Genomic DNA, 23,018 nt, shown 5'->3' on the forward strand with positions numbered 1-23,018 from the left:
GGAGATCACACACTGTATTATTATTATTGAGAGACAGGCTGTCTGTTTCTCAGGCTGTGACAGGAGATCACACACTGTATTATTATTATTATTATTATTATTGAGAGACAGGCTCACTGTTCCTCAGGCTGGGACAGGAGATCACACACTGTATTATTATTATTGAGAGACAGGCTCACTGTCTGTTCCTCAGGCTGTGACAGGAGATCACACACTGTATTATTATTGAGAAACAGGTTCACTGTCTGTTCCTCAGGCTGAGACAGGAGATCACACACTGTATTATTATTATTGAGAGACAGGCTGTCTGTTTCTCAGGCTGTGACAGGAGATCACACACTGTATTATTATTATTGAGAGACAGGCTCACTGTCTGTTCCTCAGGCTGAGACAGGAGATCACACACTGTATTATTATTATTGAGAGACAGGCTGTCTGTTTCTCAGGCTGTGACAGGAGATCACACACTGTTTTATTATTATTGAGAGACAGGCTCACTGTCTGTTCCTCAGGCTGGGACAGGAGGTCACACACTGTATTATTATTATTGAGAGACAGGCTCACTGTTCCTCAGGCTGGGACAGGAGGTCACACACTGTATTATTATTGAGAGACAGGCTCACTGTTCCTCAGGCTGGGACATGAGGTCACACACTGTATTATTATTATTGAGAGACAGGCTCACTGTCTGTTCCTCAGGCTGGGACAGGAGATCACACACTGTATTATTATTATTGAGAGACAGGCTCACTGTCTGTTCCTCAGGCTGTGACAGGAGATCACACACTGTATTATTATTATTGAGAGACAGGCTCACTGTTCCTCAGGCTGGGACGGGAGGTCACACACTGTATTATTATTATTGAGAGACAGGCTCACTGTTCCTCAGGCTGGGACAGGAGGTCACACACTGTTTTATTATTATTGAGAGACAGGCTCACTGTCTGTTCCTCAGGCTGTGACAGGAGATCACACACTGTATTATTATTGAGAAACAGGTTCACTGTCTGTTCCTCAGGCTGAGACAGGAGATCACAAACTGTATTATTATTATTGAGAGACAGGTTGTCTGTTTCTCAGGCTGTGACAGAAAATCACACACTGTATTATTATTATTGAGAGACAGGCTCACTGTCTGTTCCTCAGGCTGGGACAGGAGATCACACACTGTATTATTATTATTGAGAGACAGGCTCACTGTTCCTCAGGCTGGGACAGGAGGTCACACACTGTATTATTATTATTGAGAGACAGGCTCACTGTTCCTCAGGCTGGGACAGGAGGTCACACACTGTATTATTATTATTGAGAGACAGGCTCACTGTTCCTCAGGCTGGGACAGGAGGTCACACACTGTATTATTATTATTGAGAGACAGGCTCACTGTTCCTCAGGCTGGGACAGGAGGTCACACACTGTATTATTATTATTGAGAGACAGGCTCACTGTCTGTTCCTCAGGCTGGGACAGGAGATCACACACTGTATTATTATTATTGAGAGACAGGCTCACTGTTCCTCAGGCTGGGACAGGAGGTCACACACTGTATTATTATTATTGAGAGACAGACTCACTGTTCCTCAGGCTGGGACAGGAAATCACACACTGTATTATTATTATTATTATTATTATTATTATTATTATTATTATTATTGAGAGACAGGCTCACTGTTCCTCAGGCTGGGACAGAAAATCACACACTGCACACTGGATAGAGCCAGATCTCCTTAGACGTCTGTCTCTTTCTGCCTGTCCCTCTCTCTGCCTGTCTCCTTCTCCATGACCTGGGCTGTGGACAGAGGGCTCGTACTGTGTGTCTCCCAGAGGAGGCTGTGTGCAGTGGGGGAGGCAGTGGGTGCCCTCCTGGGTGTCAAGACCTTGGGGCTTCTCTAGAGTTGGACTGACAGTCAGGCTGAAGGTGAAGTTCCAGGAGCTCCTGCACTGAAAACAGACTGCAGATACTGCCTGGGCTTCTCTGAGCACTGGATCACAGGGTGCCACAAGAGCACTGAGCCACAGTACCTTCAGAGCACCAGCAGAGGGAGACAGAGAGGCACAACGAGCAGGGCGATTGTGATTCAGAGCATTCCAGTGCTGAGAGACCCAGTGTGCACTGGGCACCAGTCTTCATCCACACATGAGTGTGGGATTAGCTCCAGGGTTGTGAAACGCGCTGCAGTTTGTGTGAGTGTGTGTGAGATTAGCCTCAGCCTCACAAGGCAGCTTTGTTGGACAGAGCGATTAGCACATCAAGTGACCGGAGGCGTGGGCGTCCGTCTCTGTGCCCAAGTCCCTGCTCGTTCGCTCGCTCACTCTCAGACCCTCCACTCCGCGGTGCCCCACTGTGAGTATGATCAGCAGCTTGCTAACCGATCAGCCAATCAATTATCCAGGTAGTGTTCGCTCCCAGCGCAGGAGTCAGAGAGAAGCATGAGAATCTGCATGGTCATGTCGAACCACTGTAAGTCCAAAATTATAAATCTGTTTACACACAGACAAGGAATTCAATGGGAAGTTACTCTGATGAGGGAGTGTTAGTGTGAAGTTACAGAGGAGCTGGACTGAGTGTCTCTACAGTATCTCCAGCTCTGATGAGGGAGTGTTAGTGTGAAGTTACAGAGGAGCTGGACTGAGTGTCTACAGTATCTACAGCTCTGATGAGGGAGTGTTAGTGTGAAGTTACAGAGGAGCTGGACTGAGTGTCTACAGTATCTACAGCTCTGATGAGGGAGTGTTAGTGTGAAGTTACAGAGGAGCTGGACTGAGTGTCTCTACAGTATCTACAGCTCTGATGAGGGAGTGTTAGTGTGAAGTTACAGAGGAGCTGGGCTGAGTGTCTACAGTATCTACAGCTCTGATGAGGGAGTGTTAGTGTGAAGTTACAGATGAGCTGGACTGAGTGTCTACAGTATCTACAGCTCTGATGAGGGAGTGTTAGTGTGAAGTTACAGAGGAGCTGGACTGAGTGTCTACAGTATCTCCAGCTCTGATGAGGGAGTGTTAGTGTGAAGTTACAGAGGAGCTGGACTGAGTGTCTACAGTATCTCCAGCTCTGATGAGGGAGTGTTAGTGTGAAGTTACAGATGAGCTGGACTGAGTGTCTACAGTATCTACAGCTCTGATGAGGGAGTGTTAGTGTGAAGTTACAGAGGAGCTGGACTGAGTGTCTCTACAGTATCTACAGCTCTGATGAGGGAATGTTAGTGTGAAGTTACAGGTGGGTTGTTTCTACAATCTGTTCTACAGATTGAAGATTTAAATTCTTGTTTTATGTTTGTCTGCCTATTGACTAAATTTCTTTTCACTTTTTTCCTGTCTGTGTTTTAGGAATGAATTGTGTCCATATGCCACCGTCAGTGTGTCAGAAAACCTCTTCATCAGTAACTGTGTTAATCAGGTTGTGTGTCATTCAGCGGTTTGCTCTGCAGTGGCTCAGCCTGTCCTATAGGGGGCAGTGATGACAGTGACATACTCCCGGTGTGTGGCCGATGCTCGACTGGGCACTTTCTCTCACCTCCTCCTGCGCTGGAGAGGCAGCATCTACAAACTGCTGTACAGAGAGCTTCTCATCTTCACCATACTGTACTTCTCTCTCAGCGCCCTCTACAGGTAACGAGCTGCACTTCAACATCTGGCTGTAGATAGAGGAGATTGGAGAGACAAGTGGGCAGGGGAAGAGAGTCTGGAGGCCAGTACACAGAGAAAAGGAAGTGAGGAGAAACAATGTATCCTACAGATATCTAACCCTAACCCTAACACTAATCTGCAGAAGTCTAACCCTAACCCTACAATGACCAGACTCTAACCCTAACCCTCCAGTGATCCAATCCTAGTGCCAACCTCTAGCAATCCAACCCTAACCCTACAATTGTCCTGGACTGACCTCCACCAATCTAACCCTAACTCTACAGAGATCTAACCCTTACTCTACATATTTCTAAGCCTAACACTAACTCTAGAGATCTAACCCTAACCCTACAGCAATGTGCCTGATTGAAGATGTGCCTGGCCTGTGTCCTCTCCTATCTGCAGGTTTATCTTACCGGACAGACAGAGGCGCCTGTTTGAGAAATTGTCCCTGTATTGCAACCGCTATGCTGAGCTCATCCCTGTCTCCTTCGTGCTAGGTGAGACTGCACTGAACACTGCACACTGGACACTGGCACCACCCACGAAACACTATGCACACACTGAACACTGTACACACTCTGTACTATATACTCTTGTTTTTACCGGAATATTCTGAATACAAAAGTTTGTACAATGTATAATATAAAGACTCAGACCAGCTCATCTGTAACTTCACACTAACAGTCCCTCATCAGAGCTGGAGATACTGTAGAGACACTCAGTCCAGCTCATCTCTAACTTCACACTAACAGTCCCTCATCAGAGCTGGAGATACTGTAGAGACACTCAGTCCAGCTCCTCTGTAACCTCACACTAACACTCCCTCATCAGAGCTGTAGATACTGTAGACACTCAGTCCAGCTCCTCTGTAACTTCACACTAACACTCCCTCATCAGAGCTGGAGATACTGTAGAGACACTCAGTCCAGCTCCTCTGTAACTTCACACTAACACTCCCTCATCAGAGCTGGAGATACTGTAGAGACACTCAGTCCAGCTCCTCTGTAACTTCACACTAACACTCCCTCATCAGAGCTGGAGATACTGTAGACAATCAGTCCAGCTCCTCTGTAACTTCACACTAACACTCCCTCATCAGAGCTGGAGATACTGTAGACACTCAGTCCAGCTCCTCTGTAACTTCACACTAACACTCCCTCATCAGAGCTGTAGACACCGTAGAGACACTCAGTCCAGCTCCTCTGTAACTTCACACTAACACTCCCTCATCAGAGCTGTAGATACTGTAGAGACACTCAGTCCAGCTCCTCTGTAACTTCACACTAACACTCCCTCATCAGATCTGTAGATACTGTAGACACTCAGTCCAGCTCCTCTGTAACTTCACACTAACACTCCCTCATCAGAGCTGGAGATACTGTAGACACTCAGTCCAGCTGATCTGTAATTTTGCACTGAATCTCACTGCATGAAATACTGAACATTGTTCACACAACAATGAGTGCAAAGCACAGCACACTGAACTGTGCAATGGCACTTTGAACACTATCAGGATGGAAGTCCCTGCTGCCTCCACCAGAGGGCCCCCTTCCCCACAGCTGCAGGTCCCTGTGGCTCATTGTGTGAGAAGGGGATGAAACTCCTTGGTGCAGGTCATTGCAGCGCCCCCTCATGGTTCAGAGCTAGAAGGACACTCTGTCTGTAGAGCTGTAAATATGACCCCAGTTCCTCCTGGAAATACCACACATGAACATCTGCCTACCGCGTGCTCAGGGTTCGAGTTCTTGAACAGGGAGGTACCCTGATACCACAGGGCACAGGCATGCTCAGACTGTGCAGAGAGCAGCCCGGCACAGCCCTATGTGTGCGTGTGTGTGTGTGTTCTCAGTGTGATATTCAGTCTGTGTGTGTGTTCTCAGTATGTCACTCTGCGTGTGTGTTCTCAGACTGCTCTGCGCTCAGAATGCTCTATGTGTGTGTGTGTTTGCAGTGTGCTCTGTGCTCTGTGTGTGTGTTCTCAGACTGCTCTGTGCTCTGTGATCTGTGTGTGAGTGTTCTCAGTGTGCTCTGTGCTCTGTGTGTGTGTTCTCAATGTGCTCTGTGTGTGTGTTCTCAGCGTGCTCTGTGTGTGTGTTCTCAATGTGCTCTGTGTGTGTGTTCTCAGCGTGCTCTGCACTCTCTCTATGCTCCAGGTTTCTACGTGACGCTGGTAGTGTCCCGCTGGTGGGGGCAGTTCGAGAGTGTGCCCTGGCCCGACAGGCTGGGGGGGCTGGTGTCTGGGCTTGTGCGCGGCGCGGACGATCAGGGCAGGCTTATGCGACGCACACTAATGCGCTACGCCAACCTGTCAGGCCTGCTGATCTACCGGTCTGTGAGCACCGCTGTGTACAAGCGATTCCCCACCATGGAGCACCTGGTGCAGGCAGGTACAGTACAGCACACTGCAACACATGGGAGAACAGCACAGTGTAGTACAGCGCAGTGGAGCGGAGCTAGTCCGGACACGGTGACGTCATCGCCCTCCCTCAGCTGCCTGGGCTGGGGGGGGGTCTCCTTTAGCTCACCCGGCTGGTTCCCTGTTGCGTTACGCCGGAGACCCGGGTTCGCGCCCCAGGTGTAACGGGAGGAAATGGGCAGCAAAGGGCAAGAGCCCATGTGGAACAGCACTGGTCACAGCAGCACAGTATGGTACAGTACATTGTACAATAGTACAGCACAGTAACCCGTCTCTCTCAGACTCGTGAGTGTGGAGGAGCCAGTGTGCTGTAGACTGGTGCAGTACAGTAACCTGTCAATTCAATTCATTTCAAGCTGCTTCATTAGCATGACCGATGGGTACAATCAGTGTTGCCAAAGCAAATAAAAATAATAAAATTAACATGGAACAAAACGTAAAATAAAATCTACAGACATTTACAACAGAGACATGTCATAAAATATTTACATATACTGTAAACATATTGAGCATTATAGGGAGACAGGCTCACTGTTCCTCAGGCTGTGACAGGAGATCACATACTGGACTGCCAGTTCAACTGAGTTCCCTCCTCCCTCTCCCAGTAGGATTGGGACCCATTGTGATTCTGGCAGGTGTGGGAACTCTGGGACTAGATTTCTGAGTTTAGGGAAGAATGTTTCTCTAATCCCAGAGTATCTGTCAGTGCAGTAGGAAGTGCACCTGTCTCTATTTCTCCCCGCTGGCAGTGGGAGCACAGCCTGTCCTCTCTGGGCAGCCAGGTCTGCCTGTGTCGCCCAGTTTCTATGGCCAGGCTGTGGTCACTGAGCTTGTACTTCATCAGGGTCTGTTTCTGTTTGTTGTTTCTTATTTTGGTCAAATATTCGGCAAGTGTGTATTGTCTGTTTAGGGTTCTGTAGCATTCCAGTTTATGTTGTGTTTGTGTGTGTGTGTGTGTCCCAGTGTGTGAGATATTGCTGTTTGATCTGTGCTGTGATGTGGTTGAGTCTGGGTTGTGGTGCTCTAGCAGTGCTGTCCTGATGCTGGTTAGTGTCGGTGTGGCTCAGGTCAGTGAGCCTCAGGACCAGCTGGCTCAGGGGGCTCTGTTTTGGGCTCAGCTCTTGGCTCAGCAGGGCTTTGTGGTGGTAGGAATTTTGGTCGCTGTGTAGCCAAAAATTTAATACTCTCTTCTGTATGATTATCAATAGTGGATACTGGCCTAATTCGGCCCTGCACCTGTTGTTAGGTGTTTTTCTCTGCACACGGAGGATGTTTCTACAGATCTCCATGTGCAGAGTTTCTGTGGGGTGTTTGTCCCATTGGGTGTAATCCTGGTCTGTGAGGGGACCCCACACTTCACTGCTGTATAGGGCAATGGGTTGGATTACACTTTCAAATATTTGGAGCCAGATTCTTGTTGGTGGGTTGATGTTGAAGAGCCTCCTTCTTATTGTGTAGAAAGCCCTGAGTGCCTTCTCCCTCAGTGCCTTCACTGCCAGGTCAAAACTCCCAGAAGAGCTGATGGTGAGATGATGAGCTGTCTGTCTCTCAGGGCTCATGACTGCGGAGGAACTGGCGCAGCTCCAGGCTCTGCCTTCGCCCCACAGTAAGTTCTGGGTGCCCTGCGTGTGGTTCGTGAGCCTGGCACAGCGGGCAAGAGCAGAGGGCCGCATCAACAACGACGTGGCGCTGCAAGCCATCCTGAACGTGAGTCCGACTGTCTGTCTGCGGCAGTGTGAGAGTGTGACAGTTAGTGTCTGTGAGAGTGTGTGAGTCTGAGTGTGTGCAAGAGTGTGACTGTGAAAGTGTTAGTGTGTGTTTGTGTGTTTGAGAGTGCGAGTGTGAGTATGTGTTTGTGTGTGTCTGAGTGTGTGAGAGTGTGTGTCTGTGTGAGAGTGTGAGTCTGAGTGTGTGAGAGTGTGTGTTTGTGTGTGTCTGAGTGTGAGAGTGTGAGTGTTAGTATGTGTTCGTGTGTGTCTGAGTGTGTGAGTGTGAGTGTTTGTGTGTGTCTGAGTGTGTGAGAGTGTGTGTCTGAGTGAGAGAGTGCGAGTGTTAGTTTGTGTGTGTCTGAGTGTGTGAGAGTGTGTGTCTGAGTGTGAGAGTGTGAGTGTTAGTATGTGTTTGTGTGTGTCTGAGTGTGAGTGTTTGTGTGTCTGAGTGTGAGAGTGCGAGTGTTAGTATGTGTTTGTGTGTGTCTGAGTGTGAGTGTTTGTGTGTCTGAGTGTGAGAGTGCGAGTGTTAGTATGTGTTTGTGTGTGTCTGAGTGTGAGAGTGTGTGTCTGAGTGTGTGTGAGTGTTTGTGTGTCTGAGTGTGTGCAAGAGTGTGACTGTGAAAGTTTTAGTGTGTCTGAGTGTGAGTGTTTGTGTGTTTGAGAGTGCGAGTGTTAGTATGTGTTTGTGTGTGTCTGAGTGTGTGAGAGTGTGTGTTTGTGTGTGTCTGAGTGTGAGAGTGTGAGTGTTAGTATGTGTTTGTGTGTGTCTGAGTGTGAGTGTTTGTGTGTTTGAGAGTGCGAGTGTTAGTATGTGTTTATGTGTGTCTGAGTGTGTGAGAGTGTGTGTTTGTGTGTGTCTGAGTGTGAGAGTGCGAGTGTTAGTATGTGTTTGTGTGTGTCTGAGTGTGTGAGAGTGTGTGTCTGAGTGTGAGAGTGCGAGTGTTAGTATGTGTTTGTGTGTGTCTGAGTGTGTGAGAGTGTGTGTCTGAGTGTGAGAGTGCGAGTGTTAGTATGTGTTTGTGTGTGTCTGAGTGTGTGAGAGTGTGTGTTTGTGTGTGTCTGAGTGTGTGAGTGTTTGTGTGTGAACCCCCCTCAGGTATCCAGGGAAACTCCTGACTTCTCCTTTGAGACACAATGTGCTCTGATTCAGCTGGCTGGCCGGTGAGGAAGTGAGACTGCTCTGTGCAGCTGTGCGGAGCGTGAGGGCGCAGGGGGTCGGTGAGGCAGAGTGGGAGAGATCAGACACTCTTCCTCTTTCTAATTCGGATTCTCATAACAGATGAGCTAGTGAGGCCAAAGCAGAACCAGATAGCAGAACATTTACAGACATTTACAGCACATATGGTAGAACATTTACATACAACAATTAAACATTATTGAGAGACAGGCTCACTGTCTGTTCCTCAGGCTGGGACAGGAGATCACACACTGTATTATTATTATTGAGAGACAGGCTCACTGTCTGTTCCTCAGGCTGTGACAGGAGATCACACACTGTATTATTATTATTGAGAGACAGGCTCACTGTCTGTTCCTCAGGCTGTGACAGGAGATCACACACTGAATTATTATTATTGAGAGACAGGCTCACTGTCTGTTCCTCAGGCTGAGACAGGAGATCACACACTGAATTATTATTATTGAGAGACAGGCTCACTGTTCCTCAGGCTGGGACAGGAGATCACACACTGTATTTTTATTATTGAGAGACAGGCTCACTGTCTGTTCCTCAGGCTGTGACAGGAGATCACACACTGTATTATTATTATTGAGAGACAGGCTCACTGTCTGTTCCTCAGGCTGTGACAGGAGATCACACACTGAATTATTATTATTGAGAGACAGGCTCACTGTCTGTTCCTCAGGCTGAGACAGGAGATCACACACTGAATTATTATTATTGAGAGACAGGCTCACTGTTCCTCAGGCTGGGACAGGAGATCACACACTGTATTTTTATTATTGAGAGACAGGCTCACTGTCTGTTCCTCAGGCTGTGACAGGAGATCACACACTGAATTATTATTATTGAGAGACAGGCTCACTGTCTGTTCCTCAGGCTGTGACAGGAGATCACACACTGAATTATTATTATTGAGAGACAGGCTCACTGTTCCTCAGGCTGGGACAGGAGATCACACACTGTATTTTTATTATTGAGAGACAGGCTCACTGTCTGTTCCTCAGGCTGTGACAGGAGATCACACACTGAATTATTATTATTGAGAGACAGGCTCACTGTCTGTTCCTCAGGCTGGGACAGGAGATCACACACTGTATTATTATTATTGAGAGACAGGCTCACTGTTCCTCAGGCTGGGACAGGAGATCACACACTGTATTATTATTATTGAGAGACAGGCTCACTGTCTGTTCCTCAGGCTGTGACAGGAGATCACACACTGAATTATTATTATTGAGAGACAGGCTCACTGTTCCTCAGGCTGGGACAGGAGATCACACACTGTATTATTATTATTGAGAGACAGGCTCACTGTCTGTTCCTCAGGCTGGGACAGGAGATCACACACTGTATTATTATTATTGAGAGACAGGCTCACTGTTCCTCAGGCTGGGACAGGAGATCACACACACACTGTATTATTATTATGTTATCTAATCTTTCGTATTCGTAAACAAAGAGCTTGATTGGTGTGACAAATGACAGTGTTGCCAAAGCCACTTCCTCTGTCTCTCCCTCTCTCTAGGAGCTGAACTCTCTGCGCACTCAGTGCATGAAGCTGTACAGCTATGACTGGATCAGTCTGCCCCTGGTCTACACCCAGGTACTGATCTGGGACAGGGCACACGGCCCCCTGGGTCTGGGATGCTCTCTGTGGATAACGCTTGTGCCCAAGGCGTCAGCTGCTGTGTGAACTGCGGACAGTGTCTTAGTGTGACACGACACTCTTGAGAGCAGTAGGTAGTAGTTAGCTCCTGCCCTGTTGTCATGCAGAGATGGTTACTAGGCGCTGTGTTGCTAGGTGGTGACGGTTGCTGTGTACAGCTTCTTCCTGGCCTGTCTGATTGGCCGCCAGTTCCTGGACCCCGCCCAGGGCTACCCGGGCCACGACCTCGACCTCTGCGTGCCCGTCTTCACCCTCCTGCAGTTCTTCTTCTACGCCGGCTGGCTGAAGGTGAGGCCCCGCCCCCGTCCCCGTGGCGACGTCGCCGCGGTGACGGCGGGGTGGCTGACGCCTGCCGTGGTCCCCCCCAGGTGGCCGAGCAGCTGATCAACCCCTTCGGCGAGGACGACGACGACTTCGAGACCAACTGGCTGGTGGACAGGAACCTGCAGGTCAGGGGGGCCCTGGGGTCAGGCTGCCGGTCGGCTGCGGCCCGGTCCGGCTGCCCACTCGCCGCTCTCTCGCCCGCCAGGTGTCGCTGCTCTCGGTGGACGAGATGTATGACAGCGTGCCGGCCCTGGAGAGGGACCAGTACTGGAACGAGTCGGAGCCACAGCCCCCCTACACTGCGGCCAGCGCCGAGCACCGCAAGCCCTCCTTCATGGGATCTGCGCTGGACATCAGGTGAGAAACACTGGAGCAGCACTGGCCTCCTCTCTCCTTCCCCTCTCCCCTCTCCCCTCTCCTCTCTCTCCTCCCTCTCTCCTTCCCCTCTCCCCTCTCCTCTCTCCTCTCTCTCCTTCCCCTCCCCTCTCTCTTCTCTCTCTCCTCCCTCTCTCCTTCCCCTCTCCTCTCTCTCCTCCCTCTCTCCTTCCCCTCCCCTCTCTCTTCTCTCTCTCCTCCCTCTCTCCTTCCCCTCTCCTCTCTCTCCTCCCTCTCTCCTTCCCCTCTCCTCTCCTTCTCTCTCCTCCCTCTCTCCCCTCTCCTCTCTCCTTCCCCTCTTCTCTCTCTCCTGTCTCCTTTCCCCTCTCCCCTCTCCTCTCTCTCCTCCCTCTCTCCTTCCCCTCTCCTCTCTCTTCTCTCTCTCCTCCCTCTCTCCTTCCCCTCCCCTCTCTCTTCTCTCTCCTCCCTCTCTCCTTCCCCTCTCCTCTCTCTTCTCTCTCTCCTCCCTCTCTCCTTCCCCTCCCCTCTCCTCTCCACTCTCACCCCTCTCTCCTCTCCCCTCTCCCCTCTCTCCATTCACTTCAGTTCAAGGTGCTTTATTAGCATGACCGATGGGTACAATCAGTGTTGCCAAAGCAAATGAAAGTACTATTTACATTAAACAAAACAAAAAATAAAAGTAAAATAAAATCTACAGACATATTACAGACATTTACAACAAAGACATATTATAAAATATTTACATATACTGTAGGCGGCTGGAGCATTATTGGGAGACAGACTCACTGTTCCTCAGGCTGTGACAGGAGATCACATACTGGGCTGCCAGTTCAACTGAGTTCCCTCCTCCCTCTCCCAGTAGGATTGGGACCCATTGTGATTCTGGCAGGTGTGGGAACTCTGGGACTATATTTCTGAGTTTAGGGAAGAATGTTTCTCTAATCCCAGAGTATCTGTCACAGTGCAGTAGGAAGTGCACCTCTGTCTCTATTTCTCCCCGCTGGCAGTGGGAGCACAGCCTGTCCTCTCTGGGCAGCCAGGTCTGCCTGTGTCCAGTTTCTCTGGCCAGGCTGTGGTCACTGAGCCTGTACTTGTCAGGGTCTGTTTCTTATCTTGGTCAAATATTCGGCTAGTGTGTATCTCCCCTCTCTCCCCTCTCGTCTCCCAGCGTGCCGAAGGAGGAGATGGAGTTCCAGTCCACCTTGGAGCAGATAAAGGAGCATGAGGAGGCCAATCACTCCACCCCCGTGCTGGGGGCGCTGGGGGGGCTGCTGGGGGTCCACTCTCCCCGCTGCCTGCGCCCCTCGGCCCGCGCCAGCCTGCTGCGCCGCCGCCCGGGGGCGCCCCTGGCTCGCGGCCCCCTGCTCCTGCCCCCCGGCCCCCCCACGCCGGAGCTGGCCTTCTCCTCACTGCCCCTGCTGGAGCGGCCGGGCTCCTACAGCTGCCCGCAGACGCCCATCCACGGCGCCGCGGCGCGCCGGCCCCCCGCCGCCTTCCCCTTCCCCAGCGCGGAGGACCAGCCCCCCCCGGCCTCCCCCCTCACCCCCTGGCTGCCCCGCCGCCCCCCCCCCGCGCTGCACAGCCCGGCTGGCCCCGCCAGCGCCCGGGGGGGCCCGGAGGGGGCGCAGGTCTTCTTCTTCCCCCCCCCCACCCCGCTCCTGCCGCACCCCCCACCCACCCGACTGCATGGCAACGGCAGCAGCCAGGCCGGTGCAGCAGGTAACCATGGCTACGGCAGCAACCACAGCACCGTTAGCAACCTCAGCCTCCTGACCGCTGACTCCGCCCCCCAGCCCCCAGCCAATCAGCAGGCCTTTCCCAACGACTCCGGCATCTCATTGGGCGAGGGAGACCTGCTGGGCCGACTTCTCCTGGACAGGACGAGAGGAAATCTGAACACGCCAAATGGCAAACTGGACACAGACCAGCACTGACCAGTAGAGACCCCTCTCCCATCAGCACCGATCCCCCTCACACCAACACTGACCAGTACAGAACACCACTCCCACCAGCACAGATCCCCTCACACCCACACTGACCAGTACAGAACACCACTCCCACCAGCACAGATCCCCTCACACCCACACTGACCAGTACAGAACACCAGTCACACCAGCAGTCCCCGGTCAAGGAGAGGAGCCCGCTCCAACTCCAGCACAGAGCTGGACACAGCTGTTGTGGGCTAATAAAGGACTGAACTGAGCCCGTGTTCACGTCGTTCTTCTGCGCCCAGGACACACTGACCACAGGACACGACACGTCAGAATCAGCTTCCAGGTTTATTGTAATTAATAAAACAAGCAGGAGCAACAGGGGTCTGTCCAGCTGAAGGGCAGCCAGGCCGAGTCAGACAGAGAGACAGGTCCAGTCTGGTCAGAGCTCGCTGTGCTGGACAGGGGACTGGGACGGGGGCTCGAACCCGGAGCCTAGCTGCGCTCCTTGCCCAGCGTGTGCTTGTCGAACAGGTACTCCGCCAGCCCATTCTGTGGGGCGCCCATGCGACGCAGGTTGGAGATCCAGTCGCTCAGCTCCTTGATGGACTTCACCTGCTCGTCCAGGTAGTGAGTCTCCAGGAAGTCACACATCTGGGGGGACAGAGGCAGGTGAGAGGTGAGACCCCAGGGTCAGGGGTCACTCGTGTGGATCGGTGTGCTCAGGGGGTCAAGGGTCAGAGGTCAGGGGACACTCATGTGCGAGTCGATGTGCTCAGAAGGTCAGGGGACACTCACGTGAGGGTCACTGTGCTCAGAGGGTCAGGGGACAGGGGACACTCACGTGCGGGTCACTGTGCTCAGAGGGTCAAGGGTCAGAGGACAGGGGACACTCACGTGCGGGTCGTTGTGCTCCGAGGCCACCTTGTGGATGTCCAGCAGCGACTGGTTGACGCTCTTCTCCAGCTGCAGGGCACACTCCAGCGCCTCCAGCCCACTGCCCCACTCGTCCCGCTCCGGCTTCTGCAACAACACCAGCTGTCTCAGCGGCGCCCACAGACACACACAGACACACACAGACACACACAGACACACACAGACACGTACCCGGATGTCCTGCAGGAAGATCTTGCCACCACGCTGGTTCTGCAGGCCCATGAGCTTCTCGGCGTGCTCCCGCTCCTCGTGAGACTGGTGCTTGAAGAAGCGCGCAAAGTTGTGCAGCGCGACATCGTCCCGGTCAAAATAGTACGCCTACAGCAACAACAACAACACACCATCACCCTGTCCCACTGCCTCTCTCTCTCTCCCTCAGCTCTGCCCCTCGGCCCCACTGCCTCTCTCTCCCTCCCTCAGCTCTGCCCCTCGGCCCCACTGCCTCTCTCTCTCTCCCTCAGCTCTGCCCCTCGGCCCCACTGCCTCCCTCTCTCTCTCAGCTCTGCCCCTCGGCCCCACTGCCTCTCTCTCTCTCCCTCAGCTCTGCCCCTCGGCCCCACTGCCTCCCTCTCTCTCTCCCTCAGCTCTGCCCCTCGGCCCCACTGCCTCTCTCTCCCTCAGCTCTGCCCCTCGGCCCCACTGCCTCTCTCTCTCTCTCTCTCAGCTCTGCCCCTCGGCCCCACGGCCTCCCTCTCTCTCTCTCAGCTCTGCCCCTCGGCCCCACTGCCTCTCCCTCCCTCCCTCAGCTCTGCCCCTCGGCCCCACTGCCTCTCTCTCTCTCCCTCAGCTCTGCCCCTCGGCCCCACTGCCTCCCTCTCTCTCTCCCTCAGCTCTGCCCCTCGGCCCCACTGCCTCTCTCTCCCTCAGCTCTGCCCCTCGGCCCCACTGCCTCTCTCTCTCTCTCTCAGCTCTGCCCCTCGGCCCCACGGCCTCCCTCTCTCTCTCTCAGCTCTGCCCCTCGGCCCCACTGCCTCTCTCTCTCTCCCTCAGCTCTGCCCCTCGGCCCCACTGCCTCTCTCTCTCTCCCTCAGCTCTGCCCCTCGGCCCCACGGCCTCTCTCTCTCTCTCTCAGCTCTGCCCCTCGGCCCCACTGCCTCCCTCTCTCTCTCAGCTCTGCCCCTCGGCCCCACTGCCTCTCTCTCTCACCATGGACACGTAGACGTAGGAAGCGTACAGCTCCAAGCTGATCTGGCGGTTGATGGCCGCCTCACACTCCTGGTGGAAATTCTGTCGCACCTGGGAAGTCATCTCTGCAGAAACTGTAACAGACCATCGATCCTCGATCAATAATCACTCCCAGAGCCCCGGGAGTCCAGACTCCTGTGCAGACTGATCCGCTCCAGGACTCGGCAGCAGCCAGACCGCTGGGCAGGTGGGGGGAAACCCGGCCTGGAGTCACGTGAGGAGCTGGATCAGTCCAACACCTGCACACAGGTCCAGCCCTGAACCCAGAGCCCTGCTGACGCCATTACTGGAGCACAGGACTCACAGAGGCGGCACAGTAACTTACCTGTCACTCCGATGAGCCTGATTCAATAGAGAGACGGGAGCAGAGAGATGTTTTTGTTTCATGTTAATTTTATTTGCTTTGGCAACACCGGTTGTACCCATCGGTCATGCTAATAAAGCACTAATAAAGCGGATGGACAGGGACAGAGACAGACAGGAGCGGCGGGACAGGGAGACTCAGACAGACAGGAGCGGCGGGACAGGGAGACTCAGACAGACAGGAGCGGCGGGACAGGGACAGAGACAGACAGACAGGAGCGGAGAGACAGGGACAGAGACAGACAGGAGCGGCGGGACAGGGACAGAGACAGACAGACAGGAGCGGAGAGACAGGGACAGAGACAGACAGGAGCGGCGGGACAGGGAGACTCAGACAGACAGGAGCGGAGGGACAGGGAGACTCAGACAGACAGGAGCGGAGGGACAGGGACAGAGACAGACAGGAGCGGCGGGACAGGGAGACTCAGACAGACAGGAGCGGAGGGACAGGGAGACTCAGACAGACAGGAGCGGCGGGACAGGGACAGAGACAGACAGACAGGAGCGGAGAGACAGGGAGAGAGACAGACAGGAGCGGCGGGACAGGGAGACTCAGACAGACAGGAGCGGCGGGACAGGGAGACTCCAGTCCCGGTATTGGGCTCCAGAGGCGCCTGCCCGAGCTCTCCGAACAAAGAGACGGGAGCGGGAGGCCGACACTCGACCACAGAGCACAGCTGAAAGCCGCGCGCCCCGGACCCGGACCCCGCGCGGCGGCGGCCCTCTCACCTGGCGACCTTGACTGCGCGGCGGCTGGAGCTCAAGATGGAGGCCGGTCTCGGCTGTGCGGCGACAACAGCTGGAGCTGACAAATTAAGGGTCGCGAAGAAAGCGAGGATACTGATTTTAGATTACGTAATTAGTGAAGATTTGAGGGTGACGTGGGGACACACAAGCGGTTGCCGGGTTGCCGTTCAAGCACTGTTGAAGCAGGAAACCGTCACTCCGCCGAGGATCCGTCAGACTAACGGCTCTGCCCGCAGAGCCCCTCTTATATACCCCTGACGTCACAAAGCCTCCCGGGGGCGGGGGCAGCTGCAGCAGCCAATCACACAGGAGGGCGGTGCAGCTTTGTTTGCCCCGCCCCTCGGATGAGCTGTGCCATACTGCCCGCTGGACAGGGAGAGTAGTGGGTACAGGACGGGTCTGCTCTAATCGGCGCGCTAGGGAAGACAGTGTCTCTGGGTCTGCGGAGGACAGCAGCAGTGTCCTGCAGTCTCCCTGTGGTCACAGACTCCGCTCCGGGGAGCACAGCGGGGCGCACCAGTGCATCCTGGGACAGGTGGGCATTCCTTTGTGAGTCATCCCAGAATGTCAGAGCGCTGTGGGCCGGTCCCGTCTGGAGTCAACCAGCAGAGTCCCAGGCAGGAAACACACCAGCGGCCTCACAGGGGAATTCTCCCTGACAAGAAATCGGACTTTCCAGATTCCAGACTTGACTAAAGCGCAGGGTTACACAGTGCTGAGCCAGTCCTTTCTGTACTGCGCTGTTACACCACTGTCCACTGACACCACTGTCCAGCCTGAGGACTGTACCTCACTGTTAAACCACTGTCCAGCCTGAGGACTGTACTGCACTGTTATAACACTGTCCAGCCTGAGGACTGTACTGCACTGTTAAACCACTGTCCAGCCTGAGGACTGTACTGCACTGTTATAACACTGTCCAGTCTGAGGACTGTACTGCACTGTTACACCACTGTCCAGTCTGAGGACTGTACTGCACTGTTACACCACTGTCCAGTCTGAGGACTGTACCTCACTGTTAAACCACTGTCCAGCCTGAGGACTGTACTGCACTGTTAAACCACTGTCCAGCCTGAGGACTGTACTGCACTGTTACACCACTGTCCAGTCTGAGGACTGTACTGCACTGTTACACCACTGTCCAGTCTGAGGACTGTACTGCACTGTTAAACCACTGTCCAGCCTGAGGACTGTACTGCACTGTTATAACACTGTCCAGCCTGAGGACTGTACCTCACTGTTAAACCACTGTCCAGTCTGAGGACTGTACTGCACTGTTACACCACTGTCCAGTCTGAGGACTGTACTGCACTGTTACACCACTGTCCAGTCTGAGGACTGTACTGCACTGTTAAACCACTGTCCAGCCTGAGGACTGTACTGCACTGTTATAACACTGTCCAGCCTGAGGACTGTACTGCACTGTTAAACCACTGTCCAGCCTCAGGACTGTACCTCACTGTTAAACCACTGTCCAGCCTGAGGACTGTACTGCACTGTTATAACACTGTCCAGCCTGAGGACTGTACTGCACTGTTACACCACTGTCCAGCCTGAGGACTGTACCTCACTGTTAAACCACTGTCCAGTCTGAGGACTGTACTGCACTGTTATAACACTGTCCAGCCTGAGGACTGTACTCCACTGTTAAACCACTGTCCAGCCTGAGGACTGTACCTCACTGTTAAACCACTGTCCAGTCTGAGGACTGTACTGCACTGTTATAACACTGTCCAGCCTGAGGACTGTACTGCACTGTTACACCACTGTCCAGTCTGAGGACTGTACTGCACTGTTAAACCACTGTCCAGCCTGAGGACTGTACTGCACTGTTATAACACTGTCCAGCCTGAGGACTGTACTGCACTGTTAAACCACTGTCCAGCCTCAGGACTGTACCTCACTGTTAAACCACTGTCCAGTCTGAGGACTGTACTGCACTGTTATAACACTGTCCAGCCTGAGGACTGTACTGCACTGTTAAACCACTGTCCAGCCTGAGGACTGTACTGCACTGTTATAACACTGTCCAGCCTGAGGACTGTACTGCACTGTTAAACCACTGTCCAGCCTCAGGACTGTACCTCACTGTTAAACCACTGTCCAGCCTGAGGACTGTACTGCACTGTTATAACACTGTCCAGCCTGAGGACTGTACTGCACTGTTACACCACTGTCCAGCCTGAGGACTGTCCAGCCTGAGGACTGTACTGCACTGTTACACCACTGTCCAGTCTGAGGACTGTACTGCACTGTTAAACCACTGTCCAGCCTGAGGACTGTACTGCACTGTTATAACACTGTCCAGTCTGAGGACTGTACTGCACTGTTACACCACTGTCCAGCCTGAGGACTGTACACAATACAAACAGGACTGGCTCAACACTGTCTAACCCTGTACTTGTGCAAGTCTGGAATCCGGAAAGTCACAGATTTCTTGTCAGGGAAAATTCTGCTGTTTCCTAACTTTCCCCGTGAGGCACCTTGTGTGCTTCCTGGCTGGCTCTCTCCAGACTGGACCGGACCGCCGCGCTCATCACAGGGTCCTGTCCCGTGCTGTCCCGGAGCTCTGGACACAGCAGGACGAACAGCGACCCGCGGCGACTCGGCCGAACCCCCCGTCCGCGCCCGAGCGGCCGCGTGCGTGCAGGGGGATTGACGTCAGCGGCTCGAGGAAGTGCGCGCCGTCGCGTGTCATTCCTGGTGCGTGACTCAGCGGAGTGCGCGCGCCTGTAATTCCGAACCGCAGACTCGCGATCCGGAAGTCTCCCTCCGTGGCCGGCGGGTTCGCGCTGTGCTCAAGCGCGGTTTTGTTTTTGAGCTCGACCCCAGTGAGGTCGCTGAGGGACGGTGACCCGTGGGAAGGCTGTCACTTGCAGCCTGCGTGACGCTCTCGGAGCTCCTGAGACACGAGTCCCCGGCGGGAGACACTCCTGTAAGAACTGCAGCGTCATGGCCGGGCGCTGGGCTGTTAGCACTCACTGCATCACTTTAATAGAGGGATGAGCACAGCTGAGCGCATGACGGGAACAGAACTCCCTTCGCTGGAGAATCTGGCTGCAGCAGGCTGGTCACCTGGCGAGACACTCAACACGGCCTGCGGTGTCGAGGCCTGAGAGCGTCACTTCTGAAGGAACAGGTTTATGAACAGTTCCTTCCCAAGGACGTGCAGACCGGCGATACACACAGGAGACCGATATTTACCCCAGCTTCGTCGGCACAATGTCTTTTAACACATGTTACGTAGAAGCCATTCTTCTTGTGAGTTTTCTTTGTGGAATAGTGTTTGTGTATACAGCTTCCTGCATGTCGTCCGTTTACCCTTTTGTTTTCGGACAGAGAAACTGTAAGATCTCCCATGCCCTGTTCATGCGAATGGCGCTGAAGGAACTTGAACTCAGACAGAGGAGTTCACCCACAGCCCGTTCGCGCCGCAGGACAGACTGCTCCGCTGTGTCCAGCCTCTGTAGGGAGGAGAACAGGCCCAAAGATCTGCCCCCTGCCCTGGCTGACCGCTGACCATCTCCCAGCCCACTGGGGGCCGGACTGGCCAAAGTGACACAGCAGGTGTCTTCCTGCTCGATATTGACCCACTCCAGCTCTTAATGAACTTGCCCATTTAATGAGTCATTAGTGACTTCACTGCTGGGCTCAGGGCAGGCCCTGTCCTGTGCAGCTCTGCGCTGTGACCCAGTCCTCAGTCTGCAGGCGCGGTGACGCAGCAGAGGCTGCTGGGCTCAGGCTCAGGGCAGGCCCTGCCCTGTGCAGCTCTGCGCTGTGACCCAGTCCTCAGTCTGCAGGCGCGGTGACGCAGCAGAGGCTGCTGGGCTCAGGCCCGGACCTGCCCTGTGCAGCGCTGCGCTGTGACCCAGTCCTCAGTCTGCAGGCGCGGTGACGCAGCAGAGGCTGCTGGGCTCAGGCTCGGACCTGCCCTGTGCAGCGCTGCGCTGTGACCCAGTCCTCAGTCTGCAGGCGCGGTGACGCAGCAGAGGCTGCTGGGCTCAGGCCCGGACCTGCCCTGTGCAGCTCTGCGCTGTGACCCAGTCCTCAGTCTGCAGGCGCGGTGACGCAGCGCAGGCTGCTGGGCTCAGGCCCGGACCTGCCCTGTGCAGCGCTGCGCTGTGACCCAGTCCTCAGTCTGCAGGCGCGGTGACGCAGCAGAGGCTGCTGGGCTCAGGCTCGGACCTGCCCGGGCGCGGTCAGGGCCTAATCTCCCCGGCGAGCCGTTGCTGAGGGCGCGGCTGTGTGGCTCCGAGATACAGACACCCACACAGGACCGAGGCGCGGAGATAAGCAGGTGGTCGGCCATGCGGCGCAGACAGCACACTCAGCAAGATAACAGGACAGAGCGGGAGGCTGAGGCTTGAAGGGCTCAGCGCAGTTCACACACAGAGCTGGCCTGCAGAAACAGGGGGTCTCACTGCAGGGGGACGGCAACCTTTCACCCCTGGCTGGAGGCCCCTGTGAGCTCTGCAGGACTGAGCCCTCCCTCTGCCCACACCCGGACCGGACTGGGCACCCCAGAGGGGCTGTGAACTTTCACCCCTCCCTCCGCACGCATGCGAGTCCTCAGCCTGAGCCCTGCCAGACACAGGGAGCCCAGCTGTGGGTCTCGGAAGCGGACCATCTACTGAGCCCATGAGCCCAGAGCGACGGTGACCTTTAACCCTTGGCTGGAGCTGTGTGAGGTCGTGGGGCAACACTATAAGGCCTCTTTGAAAGCCGACCCACCTCCAGAAGCAGAGCTGAGCTGCTCAGAGCTGACTGACTCCGAGAGCCAGAGAGCCGGAGTTCAGGTTCAGTTGCCATGCAGTACATCTAGAGCTCAGTGTGAGCAGAGTCCCACCTCCTCAGAGCTACGGAACCCCAGAACCCCGAGCCCCCAGACGCCTGAGCCCTGAGCCCTGAGCTACAGCACCCCAGAGCCCTGAGCCCCAGTCAAACAGCAGACACACAAACCACTGTCGCCCAGGGCAGCGTGTACAACAGGCTTGGCTCAGATGAAGGAAGCCAGGTCTAGACTTCAGCTGGTGAATTATCCAGGTCTAGACTTCAGCTGCTGAATTATATATAATGATATACAGCACTGCAATGTAAGCACACTGTAATATTGCACTAAGAGATGTTAGCAGTGAACAGCAAACCAGGTTGATGTTCATTAAAGTCTGTTTCATTGTTGAACAATGAACATTACACTATTAACATGAATATGAAACATAAAAGCACTCTTGCCAGATGTCTAGATATTTATGAACTTTGCTGAAAAGCAAAGAAACATTTTGGCTGTGGAGCCTTCTTCAGGTGTTCATTGTTTCAGTAAAGTAAACCCTTCCTTGTTCTACCCATGCTGACGCAGCTCCCTACTTGAACTATTTATGAACTTTGACTAGCTCCTGCTTATCCTTGAGGTGTCAGTTGTGATCACTACTAACACAGCAGTGTGAAACATTTAAAACTGAGAATTTGCTCTTGAATGACAGTTACATAAAGCAGAATCCCGCAGCAGGGCTCCCCCTAGTGGTCCCTGAGAGAACGGAGCTCACACTGGCCTGCAGGAGCAGCCTCTCTCCTGTACTGACAGAGGTAGACAAAACTACCAAAAAGCAAAAGAAAAGTGGTTTGATACAGAGTGCAAAAACGTCAGAAATGCACTACGAAAAGTCTCAAACGAAAAACACAGATCTGCGCCTCAGGTACTGTGACATGGTAAACCTTTACAAACACACACTGAAAAACAAAAGAAACATACATAAACAAACAACTTGCAGAAATTGAGGAGTCACTAAATCAGAACTGTTTCTGGGAGAAGTGGAACAATTTAAACAAATCAAAATCAGAAGAATTGGCCATCCAAAATGGAACAATCTGGCAAGCATACTTTGAAAATTTCTATAAAAATCTCCCAAATAAAATCAATCAGACCAAAACACCATTTATGAAAAACTCAAAAGTTTGGAATTGGCGATCAAAGACAACCAAAACCCCTTAGACTCCCCAATCAGTGAGCAGGAGCTACTGGACAAACTCCAGGCCCTCAGACCACGCAAAGCCTGTGGCCAAGATGGAGTCAACAATGAGATCCTGATACACAGCAGCACAAAGTTGCAACATGCCCTGCTCAAACTCCTCAATCTCATCATGACAGCTGGATGTTTCCCTGAGGCCTGGAACCAAGGACTGATCACGCCCATCTATAAGAGTGGAGATAGACTCGATCCCAACAACTACCGGGGCATCTGTGTGAACAGTAACCTGGGGAAGGTATTCTGCTGTATCCTACTGTAAATACACGAATACTGGCCTTCCTTACCGAACACAATGCCCTGAGTAAAAGTCAGATTGTCTTCTTACCAGATCACCGGACATCTGATCAGATTTACACCCTACACACACACTGATAGACAAACACGTCCACCAAAAAGATGAAGGAAAACTGGACAAGACCAGAGTCATGGTTTTCAAGAAGAAAGCCAGACCTCAGGGAAACAGGTACAAATTCACACTGAACAACAACACATTGGAGCACACATCCAGCTACACATATCTTAGTCTCACCATCAGCTCTTCTGGGAGTTTTGACCTGGCAGTG

At 53.3% G+C, this 23,018-nt stretch overlaps 2 protein-coding genes and 1 long non-coding RNA gene across 7 annotated transcripts; 2 read left to right on the forward strand and 1 right to left on the reverse strand.

Annotated features, from left to right (window-relative positions):
- Positions 1–2,325: 2,325 nt before the first annotated feature.
- Positions 2,326–13,469, forward strand: best1 (bestrophin 1). Of its 5 annotated transcripts, none has more exons than XM_088610847.1 (10): positions 2,326–2,461; positions 3,328–3,609; positions 4,033–4,127; positions 5,784–6,017; positions 7,599–7,753; positions 10,467–10,544; positions 10,743–10,895; positions 10,976–11,056; positions 11,137–11,288; positions 12,436–13,469. In XM_088610847.1, the coding sequence occupies exons 2-10, from the start codon at positions 3,458–3,460 to the stop codon at positions 13,199–13,201; spliced, it is 1,866 nt and encodes a 621-aa protein (XP_088466973.1). In that variant the 5' UTR covers positions 2,326–2,461; positions 3,328–3,457; the 3' UTR covers positions 13,202–13,469. The 5 variants fall into 5 exon arrangements, with proteins under 5 accessions (XP_088466973.1, XP_088466974.1, XP_088466975.1 ...); XM_088610849.1 differs by having other exon boundaries at positions 2,329–2,461; positions 3,598–3,710; XM_088610848.1 differs by lacking the exon at positions 5,784–6,017.
- Positions 13,470–13,527: 58 nt separating this feature from the next.
- Positions 13,528–16,638, reverse strand: fth1b (ferritin, heavy polypeptide 1b). Its single transcript, XM_088610854.1, has 5 exons — positions 16,412–16,638; positions 15,281–15,393; positions 14,306–14,452; positions 14,096–14,221; positions 13,528–13,852 (listed from the first exon to the last, which is right to left on the reverse strand). Exons 2-5 carry the CDS (start codon positions 15,380–15,382, stop codon positions 13,694–13,696), a joined length of 534 nt encoding a protein of 177 aa, XP_088466980.1. The 5' UTR covers positions 15,383–15,393; positions 16,412–16,638; the 3' UTR covers positions 13,528–13,693.
- A 175-nt stretch (positions 16,639–16,813) lies between these two features.
- Positions 16,814–21,770, forward strand: LOC148645837 (uncharacterized). Its single transcript, XR_015928043.1, has 2 exons — positions 16,814–16,964; positions 18,943–21,770. It is a non-coding gene; the product is annotated as an uncharacterized LOC148645837 (long non-coding RNA).
- The last annotated feature ends 1,248 nt before the right edge of the window (positions 21,771–23,018 follow it).

Source organism: Lepisosteus platostomus, chromosome 18, assembly GCF_059453375.1.
Source record: "Lepisosteus platostomus isolate fLepPlt1 chromosome 18, fLepPlt1.hap1, whole genome shotgun sequence".
NCBI classification, from domain to species: Eukaryota; Metazoa; Chordata; class Actinopteri; order Semionotiformes; family Lepisosteidae; genus Lepisosteus; species Lepisosteus platostomus.